The 26,504-nt window shown below is 44.1% G+C and overlaps 1 protein-coding gene across 5 annotated transcripts in view; it reads right to left on the bottom strand.

Moving 5' to 3' along the window:
- LOC118391761 (glutamate receptor 4) overlaps positions 1 to 26,504 on the bottom strand; it is a 157,722-nt gene that overhangs the window by 130,019 nt on the left and 1,199 nt on the right. For all 5 annotated transcript variants that reach the window (XM_052457709.1, XM_052457711.1, XM_052457710.1 and 2 more), the window contains exon 2: positions 25,889 to 26,047. In XM_052457709.1, the coding sequence (XP_052313669.1) occupies positions 25,889 to 26,047 (159 nt within the window). The remainder of the gene's footprint in view (positions 1 to 25,888; positions 26,048 to 26,504) is intronic.

The raw sequence follows: 26,504 nt of genomic DNA, 5'->3' as shown, positions 1-26,504 counted from the left end.
AACAAGGCAGGTCCTACAGGCCCTAGTTTTTTTGCACCTGGACTACTGTTCAGTCGTGTGGTCAAGTGCCACAAAAAGGGCCTTAGGAAAATTGCAATGGACAAACAGGGCAGCACGGCCCTTGGATGTAAATAGAGAGCTAATATTAATAATATGCATGTCAATCTCTCCTTGCTCAGAGTGGAGGAGAGATTGACTTCATCACTACTTCTATTTATGGGAGGCATTGACATGTTGCATGCACCGAGCTGTCTGTTTGGACTACTGGTGCACAGCTCGGACAACCATGCATACCCCACAAGACATGCCACAAGAGGTCTCTTTCTCCAGAACAGACTATGGGAGGTGCACAGTACTACAGAGACATGACTACATGGAACTCTATTCCACATCAAGTAACTGATGCAAGCAGTAAAATTAGATTTTAAAAAAAGAAGATAAAATTACACCATATGGAAGAGTGGGGACTGTGAAGCAACACAAACATAGGCACAGACACATGCATACACACACACACACACACACACACACACACACACACACACACACACACACACACACACACACACACACACACACACACGCAAACATCTGCACTATACACACACGTACACATGGATTTTGTACTGTAGATATGTGGTAGTGGTGGGCACACAGTGTGTTGTGAATTCTGTGAATGTATTGTAATGTTTTTTAACTGTATAAACTGTCTTAATTTTGCCGGACCCCAGGAAGAGTCCATAATAAATATAAATACAAATATCAGAACAGCTCACCTCAAACTGGACAAAGATTTTTTTTTTTTGCGAGACAGATGCGAAGGATTTACTGATGATACCGGAACAGGCCCAAATCCCCATAATTTGCATTAAAAACATACGCCGACACAGGGGACGCAGGTCCGGGGTGCTTTGTGAGAATTGGTCCACGAGTGGGTAACCTGCCTCCACCATCCGTCCTATTGGCCAACGTGAAATCATTGCAGAATAAACTGTATGAGCTCCGTTCAAGACCATCCTACCAATGGGACATTAAAAACTGTAGTATCTTATGTTTCACCGAGTCGTGGCTGAACGACGACATGGATAACATACAGCTGAATGGGTTTACACTGCATCGGCAAGATAGAACAGCTGCCTCCGGTAAGACAAGGGTCTATGTCTATTTGTCAATAACAGCTGGTGCGCAAAATCAAATATTAAGGAAGTCTCAAGGTTTTGCTCACCTGAGGTAAAGTATCTCATAAGCTGTAGACCACACTATTTACCAAGAGAGTTTATCTATATTTTTTGTAGCTGTCTATTTACCCCCACAAGCTGGCAATAACACCGGACTCAACGAGCTGTATAAGGCAATAAGCAAACAAGAAAATGCTAATCCAAAAGCAGCGCTCCTGTTGGCCGGGGACTTTAACGCAGGGAAACTTAAATCTGTTTGAACTCATTTCTATCAGCATGTTACATGTGCAACCAGAGGGGGAAAAACTCTAGACCACATTTAACCCACACGCAGAGACGCGTACAAAGCTCTCCCTCGCCCTCCATTTGGCAAATCTGACCATAATTATATCCGCCTGATTCCTGCTTCCAAGCAAATACTAAAGCAGGGAGTACCAGTGACTCGCTCAATACGGAAGTGGTCAGATGACGTGGAAGCTAAGCCACAGGACTGTTTTGCTAGCACAGACTGGAAAATGTTCTGGGATTCATCCGATGGCATTGAGGAGTATACCACATCAGTCACCAGCTTCATAAATAAATGCATCAATGATGTCATCCCCACAGTGACCATATGTACATACCCCAACCAGAAGCCATGGATTACAGGCAATATTCGTACTGAACTAAAGGGTAGAGCTGCTGCTTTCAAGGAGCGGGACTCTAACCCGGACGCTTATAAGAAATCCCGATATGCCCTCCGACAAACCATCAAACAGGGAAAGCGTCAATACAGGACTAAGATTGAATCCTACTACACCGGCTCCAACGCTCGTTGGATGTGGCAGGGCTTGCAAACTATTACGGACTACAAAGGGAAGCCCAGCCGAGAGCTGCCTAGTAACACGAGCCTACTAGACGGGCTAAATGACTTGTGTGCTTCAAGGCAAGCAACACTGAAGCATGTATGAGAGCACCAGCTGTTCCGGACAACTATGTGATCATGCCTTCCATAGCCGATGTGAGTAAGACCTTTAAACAGGTCAACATTCACAAGGCCGCAGGGCCAGACGTATTACCAGGACTCTAATCATGTGCTGACAGGTTGAATATGTCTTCACTGACATTTTCAACCTGTCCCTGACCGAGTCTGTAATACCTACATATTTCAAGCAGACCACCATAATCCCTGTGACCAAGAACACTAAGGTAACGTGCCTAAATGACCACCGACCCGTAGCACTCTGTAACCATGAAGTGCTTTGAAAGGTTGGTTATGGCTCACATCCAGGTCGCAGTTGTAAATGCACTGGTTAAATAAAAGTGGAATAAAAAAATAATTTTAAAAAACCATCAACGCCATCATCCCAAAAACCCTAGACCCACTCCAATTTGCATACCGCCCCAACATATCCACAGATGACATAATTTCCATTGCACTCCAAACTGCCCTTTCCCACCTGGACAAAAGTAACACCTATGTGAGAATGCTGTTCATTGACTACAGCTTGGTGTTCAACACCATAATGCCCTCCAAGCTCATTACTAAGCTAAGGGCCCTGGAACTAAACACCTCCCTCTGCAACTGGATCCTGGACTTCCTGATGGGCCACTTCCAGGTGGTAAGGGTAGGCAACAACACATCTGCCACGCTGATCCTCAACACAGGGGCCCCTCAGGGGTGCGTGCTTAGTCCCCTCCTATACTCCCTTTTCCCCTAAGACTCGTGGGCAAGCACGACTCCAACACCATCATTGATTGACAATGATGAGACAGCCTATAGGGAGGAGTTCAGAGACATGGTAGTGGTGCCAGGACAACAACCTCTCTCTCAACGTGATCAAGACAAAAGAGATGATCGTGGACTACAGGAAAAGGACTGTTGAGCATACCCCCATTCTCATCGATGGGGTTGTAGTGGAGCAGATTGAGAGCTTCAAGTTCCTTGGTGTCCACATCACCAACAAACTATCATGGTGTATTACATTTACATTTACATTTAAGTCATTTAGCAGACGCTCTTATCCAGAGCGACTTACAAATTGGTGCATTCACCTTATGTCATAACAAATATGCATTGCAACTGATCCCACTGATTGTACAAAGGCACAAAACTTTAATTGGTACTGAAAAATATAGTAATGCACTTTAAGATTAAATGAGACTTTTAAAGAAAGGAATTTTTAAACCACTTACACATACGCATATAAAATCTAAATGTAATCCCTGCGTACACCTTACAAACTAAGGAGAGTGATTTTAAATGTGTAATGAAGAAATCCTGTAAATCTGTAAACTTCATACATGAAACATACATACACATACAATACATACTGAAAATTTATGGAGTTGTATGAACAGTAGAATTCCATCACACAACTTTTGTTTTGAAGCTGCTGACTAACATTAAAGTGCACATTTTTTAAATCACCACAGTAAGGATTCATCTTCACAGAGCTGTATTCTTTCAATGCAAACAGTATCTAAGGCAGCATTTTAAAGGTGTTAGTCTAGTTTTCGCTGTGATGAGTCTCGTAGTGGCGTCGAATATTATATTCCTTCAATACCGAAACTTGTTGCAAACACACCAAGCACAAAGGTTTTCCGTGCATCTCTGTAAATAAATAGGACGTGGTCCATTTTTCTTTGAAAATTCTACACTCCTTATCTACTTTTCTCCGTTTGGATAACAACATTTTGGCTAATGAGGGTGTAGCGGAGAGGTAGAGACCAAGGTATTAACAACATCGTAACAAGCAGCAGATGGCGCATTGATACCGTCTGCTGTTTTCAGTCTGTCTCAGTGATGCGGCTTGTCTTCTACGCTGATGGAAAGAGTGCGCCCCTTAGCGGATAATCCATGAATTGCAGCGAATTAAAAATATTAATTCCATGTCTTTTATGCATTTTTTCCACTTTCAAATTATCCTGCGGGCCTGATCGAACCTCCTTCCAGTTGGAACAGTTTGACACCCCTGCCTTATGACATCCAGTGGAACAGCCACTTTGCAATAGTGCATCTAAATCTTTTAGGGGGGGTGAGAAGGATTACTTATCCTATCCTAGGTATTCCTTAAGGAGACTGAAAAGACTTTGGTCTTCAGAAACTCAAAACGTTCTGCAGCTGCACCATTGAGAGCATCCTGACTGGTTGCATCATCGCCTGGTATAGCAACTGCTCGGCCTCTGACAGCAAGATGCTACAGGGGGTAGTGCGTACAGCCCAGTACATCACTGGGGCCAAGCTTCCTGCCATCCAGGACCTCTATACCAGGCAGTGTCAGAGGAAGGCCCTAAAAATTGCCAAAGACTCCCGCCGCCCTAGTCACCCTAGTCATAGACTATTCTCGCAGGTCCAAAAGGCTTCTTAAGGTCTTCTACCCCCAAGCAATAAGACTGCTGAACAGCTAATGAACTGGCTACCCAGACTATTTGCATTGACCCCCCTTTAAAAAAAGGCTTTGTTAATTATTTTATTTGAGTTTACTAAATTGTTATTTCATGATAGTTTTCATTTTAAGTATCAGTTTTTGTTTACTATAATAACCTTGTCTCACACGGTGCTACCTCGTCAGGAGAGTGATTCCAAATCCCCTCTGCTACAGTTGCACAGAAACATTTGACTATTCCATAGACATCATATGGCCAAACTAGTACAAGCTCAATCCTCAATTAATTTGTCCAGTCACACACAAACACACACAGACGCACACGCCCTGCAAACACTGAAAGGCTTCTGATCGGAAAGTGACTGGCCATTTGGAGATGCACTATGGCAGCTGATCCAGACTGGGATTGGATGCATGGTCATGGTCATGGTCATGGTGTGTGTGTGTGTGTGTGTGTGTGTGTGTGTGTGTGTGTGTGTGTGTGTGTGTGTGTGTGTGTGTGTGTGTGTGTGTGTGTGTGTGTGTGTGTGTGTGTGTGTGTGTGTGTGTGTGTGTGTGTGTGTGTGTGTGTGTGTGTGTGTGTGTGTGTGTGTGTGTGTGTGTGTGTGTGTGTGTGTGTGCGTGTGTGCGTGTAGGGGGAGGCTTTTCCCTCTGACAAGCATGGGATCAACGTGAACGGCTGAGGTCATTGTCCACCGTCACCTCCTGAGGCTCCTCATTACATGTCAGCTGCAGACACACACACATCCACAGTCTCTCTTCCTGGTCCCAGTGTGGTGTACGGTGTAACGGGCGAAGGAGGTGAGAGGCTGGTGGCCAGTAAAGATAAACTCTAGTAATAGTCTGTCATCGTTACAGGCCAGGCAGAGAAGCTAAGGTTCAGGAGGTCAACTCAGATGGACGGAGGGAGGTTACGCTTGTTCTTTCTCTCTCTCCCTCTGTCACTAGCTGTCTCTTTCATTATGGCCAGGGCTCAGGAAAAAGATGGAGATATAATTGCTGAGGTGGAATGTCATCACATTTCACAATAGCATGTACTGTATAGAGACTGTATTGTAGTGGACTGTATCATATGTCTATTTATTGGTGAGTTTTACAGTCAGGGTTGAACAGTGTCCAATGATTCCCTAGCAAGGGTGAAACAGACTGGACCAAACGAAACAGACTTTATGAATCATTCATGTACGGAAGCAGACTAAACTAGTAACATTGTATGTCCTATTATGGTTTGGTGGAAAGAGCATGGTGTTAGCAATGCAAAGGTTGTGAGTTGAATTCCCGAAGGGATCACATGCACACACAAACTCACGTTATCCACTTACTGTACTGTAAGTCACTTTTGATAGATGTGTCAAAGCATCTACAAAGTGGCATTATGGTGGATAGTGATATGGATACTGTAATGTATAATGATATCTGCTTATACCATAGCATATTTATTCACACATAAGTGCATTTAGTCAGATGTTTCATTCTATAAGAACACAGATGTATAAAGACACAGACTGTGGTATTACTACGGTATTATTACAGCATTCAAACACTAATAACCACTTTTAGAAGAGAGAGAGAGAGAGAGGGTGGGAGAAGAGAGGTCGTTCTCTCACAACCTCTACTATCCCCACAATGCCCACGCACCTCCCAAAGGGGCACTTGCATAACCAGTCAACACACCAGGGAGGGGAGAGGCGTGGAGGGGGGGATGAGGAAACAAATTACAGCAGACTCATTAACCTCACCCCTGAGAGAGAGAGAGGGGTAGGACTGGGTGGTAAACCGTAAAAAAACGATATACCAGTATTCATTTACAGACCGGTTTGGATTTGAACTGTACCTATAACGGTATTTTCATATTTTATATGATAAACTTACAAATTAAAGTGTCATTCAGAAAGCTGCATGTTGGCTTTTGACATAAACAAACGAATATGAGAAACAGACAATGAGTGAAAAATACATGGAGGATGAGGACAGTCATAAACCCCTTTAGCATAATGTTATTGAGCAAATTAAGGATGAATGTCAATTGAACTTGTAGAGACATAAGAAGCACAATTCGGTTTCCATTAAAATGATTATTGCGAGTTAATGTGACGTACCAAAGTCATTTGCATATGTCAGAAGACAAAATATATTTTGCGCATATTAATCTTGCCAGATCATTTCCATCAATGCATGTCGATTTAACTCGTTTTACTGTTATCGATTGTAAATAAATCCATTTTGCACATGTGCATAACTGTAGATCTTTTTTATTTCACCTTTATTTAACCAGGTAGGCAAGTTGACATCATGTTCTCATTTACAATTGCGACCTGGCCAAGATAAAGCAAAGCAGTTCGACACATACAACAACACAGAGTTACACAGGGATTAAAACAAACATACAGTCAATAATACAGTATAAACAAGTCTATATACGATGTGAGCAAATGAGGTGAGATAAGGGAGGTAAAGGCAAAAAAAGGCCATGGTGGCAAAGTAAATACAATATAGCAAGTAAAACACTGGAATGGTAGATTTGCAGTGGAAGAATGTGCAAAGTAGAAATAATGGGGTGCAAAGGAGCAAAATAAATAAATACAGTAGGGGAAGAGGTAGTTGTTTGGGTGAAATTATAGATCTATATATTATAGATGATATTATAGATATTATAGATAAATCCTATAGCAGTTTAAGTCGTTAAAGATGGACAGAAGATCTCAAAATCTCTGCACAATAAACACTGGGACGAACTACAAAAAACAAATGTTATTTTCTGGAAGTGACCTTTGCCCGACGTTAAGACTAGAACTGATATAAATGGATAATGCAAATAGCTAGGCCTATTTGCGTAATTGACATGCCTAGGCTATTGAATTACATCTGGGTTTATGATTGTAATTAAACTTTTTCATAGTTTTCTTCGCAGATGCAGGTAGCCTATAGCGCCGATTAGGCCAACATCTCATTTCAGACAAGACAGTTGTTGTGTTGCCCAATAGCTTATAGGCTAATATTGGAATACGCTACTGAGGATGTGTCACGACTTCCGCCGAAGTCGGTCCCTCTCTTTTTCGGGCGGTGTTCGTCGGTCGACTTCACCAGCCTTCTAGCCATCGCCGGTCCACTTTTCATTTTCCATTAGTTTTGTCTTTGTTTTACACACCTGGTTTCAATTCCCCAATTACATGTTCATTATTTATCTGTTTTCCCCATGTTTTTTGTGCGTGTTTGTTTTATGTATTTCGGTCCTATTGTAACGCTCGTCTTCCTCCTCTTCTGAGGAGGAGTAGCAAGGATCGGAGGACCAATGCGCAGCGTGGTACGTGTTCATGATGAATTTATTAAACACAGAACACTAAAACAAAATTAACAAAGAGAATGACACGAAACGAAACAGTCCTGTCTGGTGACATACACAAAGACAGAAAACAATCACCCACGAAACCCAGGTGGGAAAAGTCTACCTAAGTATGATTCTCAATCAGAAACAACTAACGACACCTGCCTCTGATTGAGAATCATACCAGGCCAAACGCAAAACACAACATAGAAAAACGAACATAGACAACCCACCCCAACTCACGCCCTGACCAACCTAAAACAAAGACATAACAGAAGAACTAAGGTCAGAACGTGACAGTACCCCCCCCCCCCCCAAAAAGGTGTGGACCGCAAAACCTGAACCTATAGCGGAGGGTCTGTTTGGGTGTCTGTCAGCGGTGGCGGCTCTGGTGCGGGACGTGGACCCCACTCCACCATAGTCTTTCTCCGCCTCTTAAGTGAAGGGCGATTCCGGCAGCACCGGAGTAACTGGCAGCTCCTGACTGACAGGCGGCTCTGTCAGCTCCTGACTGACAGGCGGCTCTGGCAGCTCCTGACTGACTGGCGGCCCTGGCAGCTCCTGACTGACGGGCGGCTCTGGCAGCTCAGGGCAGACGGGCGACTCTGGCAGCTCAGGGCAGACGGGCGACTCTGGCAGCTCAGGGCAGACGGGCGACTCTGGCAGCTCAGGGCAGACGGGCGACTCTGGCAGCTCGGGGCAGACGGGCGACCCTGGCACCTCGGGGCAGACGGGCGACCCTGGCACCTCGGGGCGGGGCAGACGGGCGACCCTGGCACCTCGGGGCAGACGGGCGACCCTGGCAGCCGGGGCAGACGGGGCTGGCAGCTCGGGGCAGACGGGCGACTCTGGCAGGCAGACGGGCGACTCTGGCAGCTCGGGGCAGACGGGCGACTCTGGCTCGGGGCAGACGGGCGACTCTGGCAGCGACCCTGGCACAGCTCGGGGCAGACGGGCGACCTGGCACCTCGGGGCAGACGGGCGACCTGGCAGCTCGGGGCAGACGGGCGACTCTGGCACCTCGGGGCAGACGGGCGACTCTGGCGGGGCAGACGGGCGACTCTGGCACCTCGGGGCAGACGGGCAGACTGGCAGCTCGGGGCAGACGGGCGGGCGGGCATACGGGCGACTCTGGCACCTCGGGGCAGACGGGCGACTCTGGCAGCTCAGGGCAGACGGGCGACTCTGGCACCTCAGGGCAGACGGGCGACTCTGGCACCTCAGGGCAGACGGGCGACTCTGGCACCTCAGGGCAGACGGGCGACTCTGGCACCTCAGGGCAGACGGGCGACTCTGGCACCTCAGGGCAGACGGGCGACTCTGGCACCTCAGGGCAGACGGGCGACTCTGGCAGCTCAGGGCAGACGGGCGACTCTGGCAGCTCAGGGCAGACGGGCGACTCTGGCACCTCAGGGCAGACGGGCGACTGGCACCTGGCACCTCGGGGGCAGAGCAGACGGGCGACTCTGGCACCTCGGGGCAGACGGGCGACTCTGGCACTCGGGGCAGACGGGCACTGGCAGATCGGGGCAGACGGGCGACTCTGGCAGATCGGGGCAGACGGGCGACTCTGGCAGATCGGGGCAGACGGGCGACTCTGGCAGATCAGGGCAGACGGGCGACTCTGGCACCTGGCAGATCGGGGCAGCAGATCGGGCAGACGGGCGACTCTGGCAGATCAGGGCAGACGGGCGACTCTGGCAGATCAGGGCAGACGGGCGACTCTGGCAGCTCAGGGCAGACGGGCGACTCTGGCAGCTCAGGGCAGACGGGTGACTCTGGCAGCTCAGGGCAGACGGGTGACTCTGGCAGCTCAGGACAGATGGGAGACTCTGGCAGCTCAGGTAAGATGGGAGCCCCTGTAGGGAGGAGACAGAGAGACAGCCTGGTGCGGGGAGCTGCCAGCTGAGGCCTGGTATGCGGAGGAGGCACCGGATAGACCGGACCGTGGAGGCGCACTGGAGGCCTCGAGCACCGAGCCTGCACAACCCTACCTGGCTGGATACTCCCCGTAAACAGGCCAGTGCGAGGTGGAATAGACCACACTGGGCTGTGCTGGCGAACCGGGGACACCATGCGTAGGGCTGGTGTCATGTACCCCGGCCCGAGGAGACGCACTGGAGACCAGATGCGCTGAGCCGGCTTCATGGCACCTGGCTCGATGCCCACTCTAGCCCGGCCGATACGAGTCGCTGCGATGTAATGCAACGGGCTATGCCTGCGCACCAGGGACACTGTGCGCCTCACGGCATAACACGGTGCCTGCCAGGTCCACCTCTCTCCACGGTAAGCACAGGGAGTTGGCTCAGGTCTCCTACCTGACTTAGCCACACTCCCTGTGTGCCACCCCCCAATACATTTTTGGGGCTGCCTCCTCATACCACTGCCGCTCAGCTTTCGCTGCCTCCAGCTCTGCTTTGGGGGGGCGATATTCCCGAGTCTGTGCCCAGGGTCCCTTGCCGTCCAGAATCTCCTCCCATGTCCATGAGTCCCGAGATTTCTGCTGCTGCCCGATACCACGCTGCTTGGTCCTTTGGCGGTGGGTCGTCTTCCTCCTCTTCTGAGGAGGAGTAGCAAGGATCGGAGGACAAATGCGCAGCGTGGTACGTGTTCATGATGAATTTATTAAACACAGAACACTAAAACAAAAATAACAAAGAGAATGACACGTAACGAAACAGTCCTGTCTGGTGACATACACAAAGACAGAAAACAATCACCCACGAAACACAGGTGGGAAAAGGCTACCTAAGTATGATTCTCAATCAGAGACAACTTACGACACCTGCCTCTGATTGAGAATCATACCAGGCCAAACGCAAAACACAACATAGAAAATCTAACATAGACAACCCACCCCAACTCATGCACTGACCAACCTAAAACAAAGACATAACAAAAGAACTAAGGTCAGAACGTGACATCTATTGTGTGGGCTTGGCTCCTACTCTGGTCTGTGAAGCATGCCTAATATCTGGATGATGCTCGGCAGAGGACAGAGGAGGATTGGCTTGACTAGGATTGGGGGAGGGAAGTGGGTTGGGGATGGGGGAAGGGTGAGGGGGTGTTAAAGGGCAACACCACCACTTTTAACATATGGTTGTTATTATGAAGTATTTAGTGATGTCCTACATAGTTTTAATGTAATGTTATGATTTTATGTCTATTGACTGTTTAGTGATGAGCATAACAAGAAATTGCTTCTCTATGACATTTTCAAGTAGAATCCCTGAGATGACTAATAAAATAAATTATGGACAGTCATGTCCATCTATATAATCCCTCTGTAGTTTTCTAATCATATTGGAACTCCCTGCTATATGTTGCTCTGATTTATTTCGTATAATAACATTGTAAAAATGTTAAATAGGCACTCAAACCTATATAATGATATGTATAGTCAGCTTACTCCAATATCTTTCTGTTGGCGGTGGGTAACTGGTGCAGTGAATCAGGCGCAGGAGAGTGGAGATGAGTGTACAACATATTTAATTCCATGACAGCACCAGTATACAGACAGTACTCAAGGTGCGGAGAAATACCGGTCACTCGAAAATAAGGGCCGTAAAAACATAACCCGGCAAACAAAACCAACCGACAAGTACCGACATGAACAATCATTAAACACGCACACTAGCATGTGGGAAACAGAGGGTTAAATCATTAACATGTAATTGGGGAATGAAACCAGGTGTGTAGAAAACAAAGACAAAACAAATGGAAAATGAAAAGTGAATCGGCGATGGCTAGAAGACCGGTGACGTCGACCACCGAACACCGCCCGAACAAGGAGAGGGACCGAATTTGGTGGAAGTTGTGACACAAACTCCCATGATTCCATTCGGCAAAACCCCTCCCAAAGTTGCAGTGCCTAAAGTGTTGTTAGATGGTTGCTTGGAAAGTCGTTAAGGCTGTATTTGGCTGTTATGTTTGAAAACATATTGTTTTAGATGCAGCAGGGTTAGCTAGTTAGCGTTGCTAATGTTATTTCCAAAGATACAAGCTTCAATTAGAAGAGACTAGGATTCTGTAGTGATTTTCCTGTAAATATCATAATACATGTTGTGTTCTAACAGGCCTACATGTTATTTGGACTGTTGTTTAAGACAGTCGCTAAGATTAAACTAGGTTGTTATTGTTGCAAACGCTATATTTTGGGATATAGCAGTTGGGCTAACTAGCGTGCTAGCTAACCATTAGATGCAGTAACTTATGGTTATCATTCGTTAGCATCTAAATTTGAATTGTGTTTTTATGTAATGCAGTTGATTGGTGACAATGACTAACATATCTTCAGCATGATATTCATGCAAGCATTACAATATGATTACAACCCCAAAGGTCATGTGAATTGCACTCATAACTTACGAAATAAACTTATCTGGGCTTGCTAGCCAGCTTAGCTAACTGCAGACTGGGTGAAGCATTGTATCCTGGGAGGTGAAATGCACCCTGGTAACTGTAGTGTACTGTAGACGAGGGCAATAACGAAGCTTCAAAAATGACAAAAACGAGTAATCGTGCAATATGACTAACAAAAACAATTAAACATCAAATTGTGTATCAAATCATACAGTAGTGCATATATAATAACAGCATGGTAACTGGTTATAAAGTAGTGGAATTATCCTTTAATGAAAAGTCAACCCATCCCAGTAAAGTCCTTGTGTTTTGACTGATCTCCAACCTCATTCTCTCCCTCTCCCTCTCCCTCTGTCCCCGCCCTCACCCACTGTGCTTAGGGACTGAAGTGATTCATCATAAAACAGAGAGTCCTGCTATCAGTCCAGTCTAACACACACACGCACGCACGCACGCACACACACACACACACACACACACTCAAACTCACACTCACACACACGCATACACATACATACACACTAGATCAGGCTGAAGGACAGGTAGAGCAGAAGCAGGGACACGACAAGAAGGTAATGTCCCACTGGGGGTGAACAGGGCCTGGCTGGGAATCAGGTTAAAAGGCTTTACACCATGAACAGGGGTGATTATGAGAAAGATGGGTAGTTTTCAGTTGGGCACACCAAAGAAAAACATTTTGCAATTGAAAACAAAAATCTGTGTTCTTATTGGATAAGGTCGGGTAGCACCTCTTAATTTCGACAAACTGAACTAGTGTACCACTACTGGGTGAACAAGGCCTGTCTGGGATTCAGGTTCAAAGGCTGTACATTAGGCTGGCAGCCGGGTGATTTTATTTGTGTGTGTTTACACTCCCCCCTGCCTTGCCACATGAATTCCCCATTCGAGGTGAAGCCCCAAATCAAATGGATTTATATAGCCCTTCGTACATCAGCTGATATCTCAAAGTGCTGTACAGAAACCCAGCCTAAAACCCCAAACAGCAAGCAATGCAGGTGTAGAAGCACGGTGGCTAGGACAAACTCCCTAGAAAGGCCAAAACTCCCTAGAAAGGCCCCATCGTCTCTCTCTGGCCTCCTCCAACATCTCTCCATCCCCTCCACTCTCCTAACACCACCCATTAACCCGCCTCCCAGAGCTCCACACATGCATGCACATACACAGGCACAAAAACATGCTAGCACAAATACACACAAACCAAGGTTCCATTTGCCAGTAATAACCGGCTTTTGCGATATACTGCGTTTTTGCCTATTCATTGATAGAAATACAAGTTGATGTAATACATTTGGCTGGACATGCTTATCGATCTATTGGTTAATTTGCATTCATTTGCATTCGCCATTCAAATGCATAGGCAACATACCACTTTGTAAAGTTTAACTACATATTATGAGGCATGTTTTACCTTGCTTCAAAGTAGCCTAGGCAAAATCCGACCATATCCGTGGTGGCAATTATTTTATAAAGGCTTCCATTTGCCATTGAAACCAGTAGCCCATTTCGCTCATGTTCTATGCTCAGCCGTAGACGTCACCGGCCTTCCAGCCATCATTGATATCCATTTTTAATTTTCCATTGGTTTTGTCTTGTCTTCCCACACATCTGTTTTCAATCCCATTCATTACCTGTTGTGTATTTAACCCTCTGTTTCCCCTCATGTCTTTGTCAGAGATTGTATTTTTGTCAAGTGTTGTTTTATGTTGTATAGGTGCGCGACGGGTCCTCGTACGCATGTTCGTTTACGTATGTACGTACTTAGTGTTTGGAGCATGTTAAGTGGACTTATATTAAAAGACTCCATTTACACTCCGTTTGACTCTCCTGCGCCTGACTTCCTATACACACGACTCTGACAGTAGCCAAATGCACATTAGCGCATAGCCTACTGTCTTGTGCGCATTGCTGCACTAATAATGTTAAGCCATAAATTTATCGACATTTTAAGCTAATCTTAAAAAAATAATAATTATGTAGCCAAGGCCTACTGGTTGTATGAATTTGGGATCTTTCATATCTACAACTGTCCCAGAGTCTGTGCTATTTCTTTCTCGACAAGCTGACCAATAGAATAGGGAGATAGGAGATTGACACAGGTTCATTGGCGGCGCGTCCATACAGCAAATGGCTATTGTTGTAAAGAGAACACAATGAAAGGTCTCTAACGTGTCTTTTAGTTATCAACATTCTCAACTTAATTGAGTGAACAACAATAGGCCTATAGTCTATCTTATTGGCACCAGCAGAGAGCATCCATCATATCCCCGGTGAGTGCACACTGTGCATATTCACTAGCTATCATTATTGGGTCAGTGACACTTAAACGTTTTGTTTTTGGACAATCATTTTCTCCTTCAGTTGAAATGGATGTCATATCCTATTTGTGTCTCCCCTTATCGTAGGCTTATTATATGGACAACTTCGTTTTATTTGATCTGTTTGTCAGTGTCAGCAGAGTAGGCTATGCTGTAATTTGTAGTATTAAAAAAATATTATACTAATGTCTCCAGGCATATAAAGTGTAGTAGAATTGCATGAAATGTGTTTTTCCAGGGCAAAGAAAGAAGAAACGAATCTGATATAGCCTATAGCCCAGGCCTCTATGCGCTCAGCCATGCATTGAACAGTCTTTTTTTGCGAACAGTGATTTAGTTATATTGTAATGAAACAGGCAGGGAGCAGGTCACGAACCCTCGACCTTCTAGCCCGCGGTCTGGCGCGCTATCGACTGTGCCGCGAAAGCATGATCATGCGGCAGGGTCGATTTCCGCGCTTATAAACCCAGGGTCGTTACAATATTATTGGCCTAAATTATAACTATCCAACCTACTCAACACGTTACGATTAGTAGGCTATCTTATATAAGACTGCAAATGCGATGCATGAAATGGTTTATTTTCAAGGTGCATTTGTATGGTGAGAAGTTGCTTCCTCAAACTTGAAACTCACGCACCGCATATGCATAGGCTAGTGATTTTGCTGTTCGTTTCTCATCTTGTTGGCTGATGGAAAGTAAATGTGGACAGTTGTTCTAACATCTTCAAAGTGCTCCAGCAAGGAGAAACATCATTGCATCCTCGACTTGCATGTTCTGTTAAGATGAATTAGTATAATCTAAATGTGACGTCTGTTTTCAGAGTACCGTGGGTGGACGCCCTAATCAGGTTACGCTATCAATGCATATTGATCTGTTACATTTCTAAAGTGGCATGTAAAATTGAAATGCTGCCGGTCAAATGTCCAGCGACATCTTGTCATAACAAAAACCCGATGCAAACACATCATGGCCAACAAATGACCTCCATTTTCCCGGGGTACATTAGAAATCCTCAAAGACACAAGGCCGAACACCCCAATCCCTCTCGAAAAACACAGGAAAGGGCTCCATTGAGTAGACTAATGGAGGGAAGGTGGCATATTACCAGTGCATTTATACCTGTGTTTTCTGTTTGTCTGTTGCCAGCTCGTCTTGTCTCGTCAAGCCTACCAGCGCTTTTCCCGTACTCCTGTTTCGCTCTAGTTTTCCCAGTTTTGACCATTCTGCCTGCCCTGATCATGCCTACTGTTCTGTACCTTGTGATATTGCCCTGGATTACTGACCTCTGCCGGCCCTTAACCCTGAGCCTGCCTGCCGTTCTGTACCTTTCGGATTCTGCATCTGGGTCTTATCCTGAGGTCTGATACATAGACACCTATATAAACCCAAGTAGAACCTTAAATATTATAGAAACATATAGAGAGATACCTGACTCCCTAATTTAGGGCTTGATTCAATCTGTATCGCCAAAGTTAAACTCTTTAGTACGCTTGAAATGTAAAGGTAATGTACGATTGAGCCAACATACTGTACGCAGATTTGACCCTGAATACCATCTCTGTGAATGTGGAAACATTGTTTTAAAATTTCAATCGCGCTATAGTGCTGAACTTCGGCGATAGGAATTGAATCGTTACACACACACAGTGTGGTTAAGGTTAGGGTTATGATAGATGATAGACATTTTTAAGAAAACATTTTATTTGCAGTATGTAAACTTAACATGAACAGGAATTACATGTACTTTTCATCCATGGTCAATCTGACTTGCCTAGTTAAATAAAGGTAAAAAAAAAAAATATATATATATATATATATATATATATATATATATATATATATATATATATATAAATAATAAACCACACCTCCTACAAATAACCTGAGGATTATATTCAAAAAGACCCTGTTTCTAGGTTAAATGAACACACGTTGGGTTATTCATGCAACCCACTGGGCACAGACATCAGTTCAACGTCTATTTCACATTGGTTCACCAAACAACGTTGATTAAACCAGTGTTTGCACATTGGGAACCCAACTGGTTAGGTCAAAACAACCCAGCATGTGTTCTGTCCAATATTTAGCCAGTGCTGGGTTACCAAATAACCCAAATTGGGTTGTTTTTAACCTAGAATGTTTTTGTGTAAACACACACAAACACGCACACACATACTGGTTGTGGAGGAGACTGAGTCAGATTGCCACGCACAATATCATCAGGGATGAACATGCCACTATGTCAAAAAGGGGAGAGGCACCAGGCAGCAGCGCAATGTGTGGGAGGTGGTCTTACCCCTTCAATCTCTAACCCTCATCCTCCTTCCTCACAAAATCATCCTCTTGTTCAATAAACCACGGTCAATGTTGGTGTTTTGGAGAAAAAAAATCTCATAATGGATCCAAAATGGCCCATTTCACACTATCGGGCCATCTCGATCAGTATAATACTTTGCGGTATTGTTTCCGATATGTTCTGTTCCCATTGTCGTTTTGATATGATTGGTCTACCTCGGGCTGTTGCGGTGACCATATTACCGTTACCCATGCAGTCACGAGTCATACAATTCCATGTGACCATATTAGAGTCTATGCATAGCTTTACAGTATGAGCCCAAGCCCGAAAAAAATTACCTGAATTAAAATGATGATTGTGCCGTTATACAAAACATAGCTACAGCATATTAGGCATGACAGAAAAACAGAAACCAAGATGTCTTGGGAAAGTAATTGGTCTAGCCTCTGCTCCACAATTAAACCAATTCTAGTAATTACCTTTGAGTGTGGACTGTATTATTATGGATACTGGATGGACTGGTTACCTCTTGCTGCACGAGCCTGGGAGAGAACGTATAGCCACAGGGAAAGCTGTTGCATGATACATTGATTGCATGGCAGCTTACAGTTCGCCTACAATTAGTGAATTTGTATTTGATTTTTAATAGCCTAGTAATTGGGATTTTTTTTTTGTATTTTCATAATTAATTGGGGGAAACCCTTGAGCTATACAGAATATCTCACCACCATGCGTTTCCATCTCCTCCTCGCTCTCCTTTACTCATTTATTGAGTGCGCAGACGGGCTGTCAACAGTTTCGTGAAATATGTTTACTTGCGAAAACATGTTACAATCCATGTTTCCAAACGGATTTCACTTGGATTCGCAAATTAAACACTGGGTAGCTGTAGGAACAAGGTTGGCGAGCCCATGGCATACCGAGTGTGGGTGGAATATCACCTGTCCGGGAGCGAGAGCATGCTCCTCAAATAGTGGTTGATGCGTGGAGTGAAATAAATTGTTCTTGTATTTATTTCCCAGCTACTCATATTAAGCACAGCTCCGATATGAAACTGAAATATACATGCATTGCTTGCTGTTTGGGGTTTTAGGCTGCGTTTCTGTACAGCACTTTGTGACATCAGCTGATGTAAGAAGGGCTTTATAAATACATTTGATTGAAGTAGCCTACAAAACGGAACGGCGGGAAAGCGCGCGGACTCTGTTCTTTATTGGAGCACAAACAGATTAAACGTATTTTTTCCCCCTGCCCCTGTTCCTGCCTATTTGATAATGGGCCATTATAAATCGAAACTAATTTTTACATATTAGTAATGACCAGATTTAATTGAGAATAGTCTGACGGGTGGAAATATGATCACTTGATGAGAGAAGTGCTGTGCAGCCCGAGGCAAGGAACAGAGAGCAAGCTTTTTTTTGGCTACTTTCTCAAATCATCAATAACATATAGTCGCACCATACAGCCCATATATGTTTTGATTCCTAATACATTGTAAGGTTTGTATCATACACAACTAAAGTTACCAAATAACTCAAAATCTAGCATATAGGATCTGTTTCAAATTATCACTTTTAAGTTCAACATAGCCACTTCATATGCGCACTCACTCTGTAATGGGGAAAATATCAATTCTATTCTTCTTACTATAAAATCATATAAAATAAAATAATGGAACGGGACTTACTGTGCATTCGGAAAGTATTCAAGCTCTGTCAGGTTGGATGGGGGAGCATCACTGCACAGCTATTTTCCGGTCTCTCCAGAGAAGTTCGATCTGGTTCAAGTCCGGGCTCTGGCTGGACCACTCACAGACATTAAGAAACTTGACCCGAAGTCACCCCTGCATTGTTTTGGCTGTGTGTTCAGGGTCGTTGTCCTTTTGGAAGGTGAACCCTCACCCCAGTCTGAGGTTCTGAGTGCTCTGAAGCAGGTTTTCATCAAGGATCTATCTTTACTTTTCTCTGTTCATTTTCCCTCGACCCTGAGTAGTCTCCCAGTCCCTTACATTCATTTATAAGACTTTTTAAAATGTAGATGTTCCAAAGGTCTACATCAGTGGCTTGTAGGCTGAAGGTCTGGAGATGTTAAACATATTTATGTTAATTAACGGTCAATTAGTTAGTGTCTTTTGTATGACAATAACCAGCTGACAAAATTTCATGAACGATAAGCAAATGATAATACTAGCATTTTTTTAAACCTTTATTCAACTAGGCAGGTCAGTTAAGAACAAATTCTTATTTTCAATGACAGCCTAGGAACAGTGGGTTAACTGCCTGTTCAGGGGCAGAATGACAGATTTGTACCTTGTCAGCACGGGGGCTTGAATTTGCAACCTTCCGGTTACTAGTCCAACACTCTAACCACTAGGCTACCCTGCTGCCCCGGCAGCATCCATTCTCATCGTCACAGCAATGAGGCTTGTCAGCTTTGTAGACAGTCACAAACAGGATTCGTTGAATGGGGTCATCTTCGCCACAAATAAGTCCCTCTCTCAGTGTTTCTTTGGAAACATATGCCATTGAACCAACGCTAAGGTCATAGGAGGGAGTTATAAGATTCAAAGAAAGGGGGGATAAAAGAAAGAGTGAGAGAAACAGGGGGAAGAGAGAGCGAGAGAGAGAGAGAGAGAGAGAGAGAGAGAGAGAGAGAGAAAGAGACAGCTCAGCAGGTCTGGTCTCGTTCAATGTCAGAGTCTCTCCTGCCCCATAGCTATTGGAGCCACATTGATTTGCTCATGTAATTCTGCTCTGATTTGGCTCGGCCAATCAATGGTTGCCCACTGACTTCCTGCGTGCCAGGCAGCCATTAGCCTGCGAGGAAAGGGAATCGGGTTGGAGTTTTTCACACTTAACTTCAGGAGAAAAATGGTTTGGCTCCACCTCAAGCCATGTGTCAGTGGGCAAAAACGGCATGGGACATCATAATAATGTAATTTTCTGGTTGTAAACTCGTCTTCTGGTTATAGAAACATGAGATTACAACCAGATCACAATCAGTTAAAAACTGATAAAATGCCATTAGAATAATGTTCTTGCATTGCATCTAGTTTTGAAACCATCTTACTGGAAAAGTCTGAACCTGTTTCTGTTCCAGGTGACAATGCCATGGATATCAGAGGTATACATGTCAAAAACACACTAACAATGGCTGGTCAATCATTCTTACTGATGATGATTAAATGGAGCAGTAACACCTTCAGGAGATTAAATTAAGTATATACAGTTTACAAAACATATAGCATACTCATAGTGTATAAAGGCATTTCAAGAGCTTCCATGACTTGGTATTGTTATAATGCGTCCCAAATGGCACCCTGTTCCCTACATAGTGCACTACTTTTGACCAGAGCCCCTTGTGGTTTGGTCAATAGCAGTATACTATGTAGGGAATAGTGTCGTTTGGCACGTAACCTTACGGTACTCCCCTGCAGGGCAATGTGAGAATGAACGCTGGTTGGTTGGAAAGTAATGATGTTGAACCACAGAGAGAGAGCCATAGTCCAGTCAACGCACTACTGCTACTCTCCAGCTAGCCAGCATGTTCTGAAGGTCACAGCACTCCTCTCTGTGTCTCCAGGCATCACTCACATACACGCAAAAAACATACACACAAAAAAACATACACACTCACACACAAGCGTAAAGACACATGCACAAGTGCATACACACAGACACAGCCATACGTCTCAAACACAACTCTTCATTCTCTGCTTAATTTAGCCATCGATTTTTGAATATTGCACCGAAATCCTCGTGGGCAAGATAGATCATCAAAAGCCAAATCATCCTGGGTACCCGCCTCGGGTCAAACACAGCTGAGAGAAACACTGCTCCCCAGAGAACCAGAGAGCAACAAACCACTAACACACCGAATATGAAACATGGGTATTGGGGGGAAAGCAATAGAAATGATGAGATAGTGCATGCTGCTGCACAGTAGCAAAAGACAAAGGAACATACTGTATAGCTTATAGTAGATGAACACCAATTATGAGACATGGATCGGATGTTGCTGCTACACACACAGCAATAGCGAATGTATGGAACATAGCCTTTAGTTAAGAGGTAAACATCAAATGCTGGTATGAGACATGGGGGATTGACGGAAGAGAGAAATGGACTCTGCAGTGTACAGCAATAGAGAATGGATGGAACAGAATAGATGAACGTCCAATATACACCATGGGTATTGGGGATAGCATGGAACACACACAGCCATAACACTTGGAGTATAGCCCTGCCAGATCAACATCCAATATGAAACATGGGCATTGGGGATATAATTAAATCAACTAGGCACAATTATACAATGGTGAATGGTAGATTAGGGAATTGAGCATATTGGATGGAAATGAATTACAAAGCTGCGTCCCCAAAAAATCTGCGTAACAAAAAGTAGTGCACTATTTGCATAAGGTTCAATTTGGGATGCAGTCAAAGACTGGAGCACAGAATGTAAACCATGGGGGGCTGGTAAGAATGCAGTGAATTGAAATGCCCCACTCGGTGTGATATGCCATAGTATGCAATTCCATGCAACAACCCTCAACTTGATGCAAGTACAGTACGTGACACGATTCAATGTGACACCAACACTGGCTGTGATACATCCATTTTCAATGTAAGACCAAATGGAATGGATTCATTGTTTACCAACAGTCAACCAATGCTCAATGTGACATCACTCTACTGTGTGAAGCTAAATGTTAAGGCTATACTATACTATACTATAGCTATATTAAACCCCCAACAGGAGAGGAGAGACAGACTGAGCATGTGCAGACATTGACCTTAAAGGTGTAATATGCAGGAAGCGCTCCGCCATTTCCTGGTTGCTAAAATTCTATTAGTTTGCCTAATTTCAGTTTGTGACAATACAAGCACTCAGAGTGTAGAGAACAATTGTACCATATAAACCACTATGAAATGTATTTTCACCTATTTGAAGCTGGTGTTCAAAACTGAAAGTAAAAGATGCAAAAACTATACTAAGAACGGGAGGCATAGAAATAGCGCACATAGAAAAGATCTACCGCTTCTTATATTTGCTTTCAATGAGAATAACAGACATATAACTCACATTTGTATGGGAATTTGGTCGGGTTGCCCAAGAAGTTACATATTGTAGCTTTAACTAAGGGAGACAACCCTGTTGAGGGTGATGGGAAGGAATAAAAGCCTGACTGTGGAGAGAATGGTGTGTGTGCGCGTGTGCGTGTGCGCGTGTGTGTGCGTGTGTGTGTGTGCGTGTGTGTGTGCGCTAAAGCAGAGTAGATGAAGTCATGTCCAGTGCCAGACTGCCACAGTAACCCGGGGCAAGACAGGATAACCCTCTGTCATCAATAATACTGCTAGCTTTTTTTGAAACTCCAAAAACAAATAGGACACATGGAAAGTGATTCCCTTATGCATTAATCATTCAAACATGTATTTTTTTTTATCGTGACACGGCATCAGTGAGATTTGAACCTGTAATCTTCTGTTCTCTATCCATGGAACGAGGGGTGAGCGGCAATAGTCCCTTGAAACTGTGCTCGTGCGCGGACGCGCAACAACACCAGGACGCGCTGAAGAAATGCCATGCCGCTCAGAGACTCAAGAGATTGAATTTCACCGACGTCCACTTTTTACCTGACTAGCTTTTCAAAGACAGCTTGAAATGTAAAAACGTTGCTCTATATATAATAGGCCGAACGTCCTATTAGTTTGCATTATATGGAGCAACGTTTTTTCTGTGATGGACCCAACATCATATCAGCCCATTTTCAATGCAACAAAACAAAGCAAATCTAACTTTGCAAAATTGAGTTTATGATTTTGTTCGAGGCAGAGCCAGAGCGCAAGTGAATAGAATTATATTGGCGCGGTTAGCGCACGTGCGGTCTTTCAATCACCCGCGAGTGAATGCGCTTTTCAGATTAGCTCAGATCAGTGCACATTTGTTCATATTCTTTGCTAGTTAGCGAGTTATTAGCTAATTTACAGATAAGTATGGGTCAGCAATTTAATTAACGTATGTCTTAATTAAAGGGGCAGTGATGTATTTTGAGACAGGTTGGAATATGCAAATACGCCTATTGGCAGAGGAGTAGCCTACATTGTCTAATTCTCTGTATGATAATAATAACACATTTTATTTTGTATTATTATACAACACAACACAAGACAATGCAATGTACAGTCACCTATTTGGCCCACAGTCTTACAGACCAAGTAAAAAAAATCATGAATTAATGGCATGCCCTTCATAATGTAAAAACGTCTTTAAAAGTCTCATGCAATAGGCCTGCATTGAACACCACATAGAGGCTACTGTAGGCAACATTTTAAAAAATCAAAACCTATTTCCATGTGAACATATTCTGGGATTTGCTCCATTGGTTTTGTTGGTAGGCCTACATTTTGCTCAAATTGCCACAAAAGTCTATTAGCTTCTCTCAAACTGTAAGGGTACAGTCTCAGTGTTCACCGCAAATGCATGCCAAAAGTTGCACAGAATTCTCAAACTTACAAGTTTATGCTCACAAGACATAGAATTTGCTCAGTGCCCCCCCAAAAAAGTATAGGAAACATTGGTGAGCAGTGTTTTATTACGCATACAATGGTGTTCCTTTTAGTCTGTTCAAACAAACCTAATTTCAAACTAAACAAGCACTCATTAAGATTTGGTGTGGCCAATTAGTGGTGTGGCCAATCAGGTGTGGCCAACACACCTGAACTCACTTAACAAGATAGAGGAGAAAGAGCCTTTTTTTGACACTGAAGCTGGAATGTATGTTTTTAAGATTACTAAAGATTTCTTGTGGTTTTTATGTGAGGTTTTTATGGAAAGTTTTCTTAACGTTCCCCAAAAAATGTAATAACATCTTTAAATAGAACCATGAGGAAACTTGTAGGAACTAGTACTAAAATTAACACAGAATAACATCATTTTTTACGTTCTCTCAACTATTTGAGAACATTCCCAACGTCAAACCAGTTGGAGAACGTTCCTAAAACATTAACAAAAGTTTAATTAAATGTAACCATGTTTGACATTTTCGGAAGCATTCTGTTTAAGTAAAGAAATACCAAGAAAATAACTTGTTTTTGTCAAGTTCCATAAAATGTGCTGAGAATATTCCAAAGCCAAGCAACTATCCTACACCATTCCCAGAAAGTTGTGGAATGCTTGTATGCAAAATAACCATAGGACAAGCACACTCTAACCTAGCTCTAAGAAAAATATGGTTCTCAGACTATGTGCTAGCTAGGATATGTGGGGGTTTGTATGGGTTTATACATGCTTGAATGTATTCAAGGAGGATGCTCCAATAGGAGAGACTGCCTTCATGGAAAGGTATCACAGGTATCACTGCCACCCCCTGCAATATTCAAGTTATTTTTCATCAATACATCATTTTTATACAGTGCATTTGGAAAGTATTCAGACCCCTTGACTTTTTCTACACACAATACCACATAACGACAAAGCAAAAACAGAAATGTTTACAAATGCATAAAAACTTTAACTGAACTATCACATTTACATAAGTATTCAGATCCTTTACTCAGTACTTTGTTGAAGCATCTTTGGCAGCGATTACAGCCTCCAATCTTCTTGGGTATGATGCTACAAGCTTGGCACATCTGTATTTGGGCAGTTTCTCCCATTCTTCTCTGCAGATCCTCTCAAGGTCTGTCAGGTTGGATGGGGAGCGTCGCTGCACAGCTATTTTCAGGTATCTCCAGAGATGTTAGATCGGGTTCAAGTCCGGGCTCTGGCTGGGCCACTCAAGGACATTCAAAGACGTGTCCCGAAGCCTCTCTTGTGCTGTCTTGGCTGTGTGCTCAGGGTCATTGTCCTGTTGGAAGGTAAAACCTTTGCCCCGGTCTGAGGTCTCTGGAGCAGGTTTTCATCAAGGATCTCACTGTACTTTGCTATGTTCATCTTTCCCTCAATCCTGACCAGTCTCCCAGTTCCTGCCACTGAAAAACATCCCCACAGCATGATGCTGCCACCCCCATGCTTCACCGTAGGGATGGTGCCAGATTATCTCCAGACATAACGCTTGATATTCAGTCCAAATAGTTAAATCGTGTTTAACCAGATAATCTTGTTTTTCTTGTTCTGAGAGTCCTTTGGTACCTTTGGGGAAACTCCAAGTGGCTGTCATGTGCCTTTTACTGAGGAGTGGCTTCATTCTGGCCACTTCACCATAAATGTCTGATTGGTGGAGAGCTGCAGAGATGGTTTTCCTTCTGGAAGGTTATTCCATCTCCACAGAGGAACTCTAGAGCTCTGTCAGAGTGACCATGGAGTTCTCGTCACCTCCCTGACCAAGGCCCTTCTCCCCAGATTGCTCAGTTTTGCCAGGCGGCCAGCTCTAGGAAGAGTCGTGGTGGTTCCCAACTTATTCCACTTAAGAATGATGGAGGCCACTGTGTTCTTGGGGACCTTCAATGCTGCAGAAATGTTTTGTACCCTTCCACAGATCTGTGCATCTACAAATTGCTGTCTACGGACAATTCCTTTGACCTCATGGCTTGGTTTTTGCACTGATATGCACTGTCATCTGTGGGACCTTATATAGACAGGTGTGTGCCTTTCCAAATCATGAATACTTATGTAAATAAGGTATTTCTGTTTATTATTTGTAATAAATGTGCAACATTTTCTAAAAAGGAAAGTGGTCTGAATAATTTCCGAATGCACTGTAAGTGTGTGTGTGTGTGTGTGTGTGTGTGTGTGTTTATTTCTGTGTGTGTCTTTGTGTGTGTGTGTATTTGTTTGTGTAGCTATCCATGCATGCATGTGTACATGTTTGTGACAGAGAAAGAGAGAAGCCAACACTCTGGCATCCCAACCTGGGTTTGACTTGACTGGTCAAATGAGAATGATAGCCATTAAAACATTACATCGGGCCATATCTGACCCGTATGCCACCAGTTTGAGACCCCTGACTTAAAGCCAATTCCATTGAGCGTGGAAACAACCTTGATTTAACCAGTGTGTGCCTAGTGGGTTTGTACTCACAGGCATTGGTGACAGCAAAGCTGTTGGCCGTCTCGATGTTGTCCACATGAGGCACCAGGTTGAAGGGGGCCTCGGATGCGTTGGGGCTAGTATTGTGCAGGAAGATGGCCAGGCGAAATGCTGTGTATTCCTGATCCGTGTTTCTGATGAACAGGCCGCCTGCAGAGGCAGAGGCAGAGAGAGGCAGAGAGAGAGAGAGGCAAGAGAGAGAGAGAGAGAGAGAGAGAGAGAGAGAGAGAGAGAGAGAGAGAGAGAGAGAGAGAGAGAGAGAGAGAGAGAGAGAGAGAGAGAGAACTGGGCAATTGGGTCTCTGACACTGCGCATGTAGGAAATGCTTTTGATGGAAAAACAAGAGACACAGCCAATAACCTTAACACATTTTCCCTCCCAAAGGACCCTGCCTGGATATCTTAAAATGCCCACCATCCTGAATAGAATGTGATCCATTGGAGAATCCCTTTAAAAACACCGCAAACCTGTCTTAAGTTCAACATTACTAGTCGACAGAGAGAGATCATTTGACCCCGGTTGGCATTTATTTGCGGTCAACTTGATTCGTTCGTACCGCCTATAAATCAGCCTGTTCGGTCAGTTTAGCAATTAAATGAAGGTGGTG

The sequence above is a fragment of the Oncorhynchus keta genome, chromosome 12 (genome assembly GCF_023373465.1).
Source record: "Oncorhynchus keta strain PuntledgeMale-10-30-2019 chromosome 12, Oket_V2, whole genome shotgun sequence".
Classification (NCBI taxonomy): domain Eukaryota; kingdom Metazoa; phylum Chordata; class Actinopteri; order Salmoniformes; family Salmonidae; genus Oncorhynchus; species Oncorhynchus keta.
The sequence above is the reverse complement of the archived record's forward strand: the minus strand, read 5'-3'. Positions and strand labels throughout refer to the sequence as shown.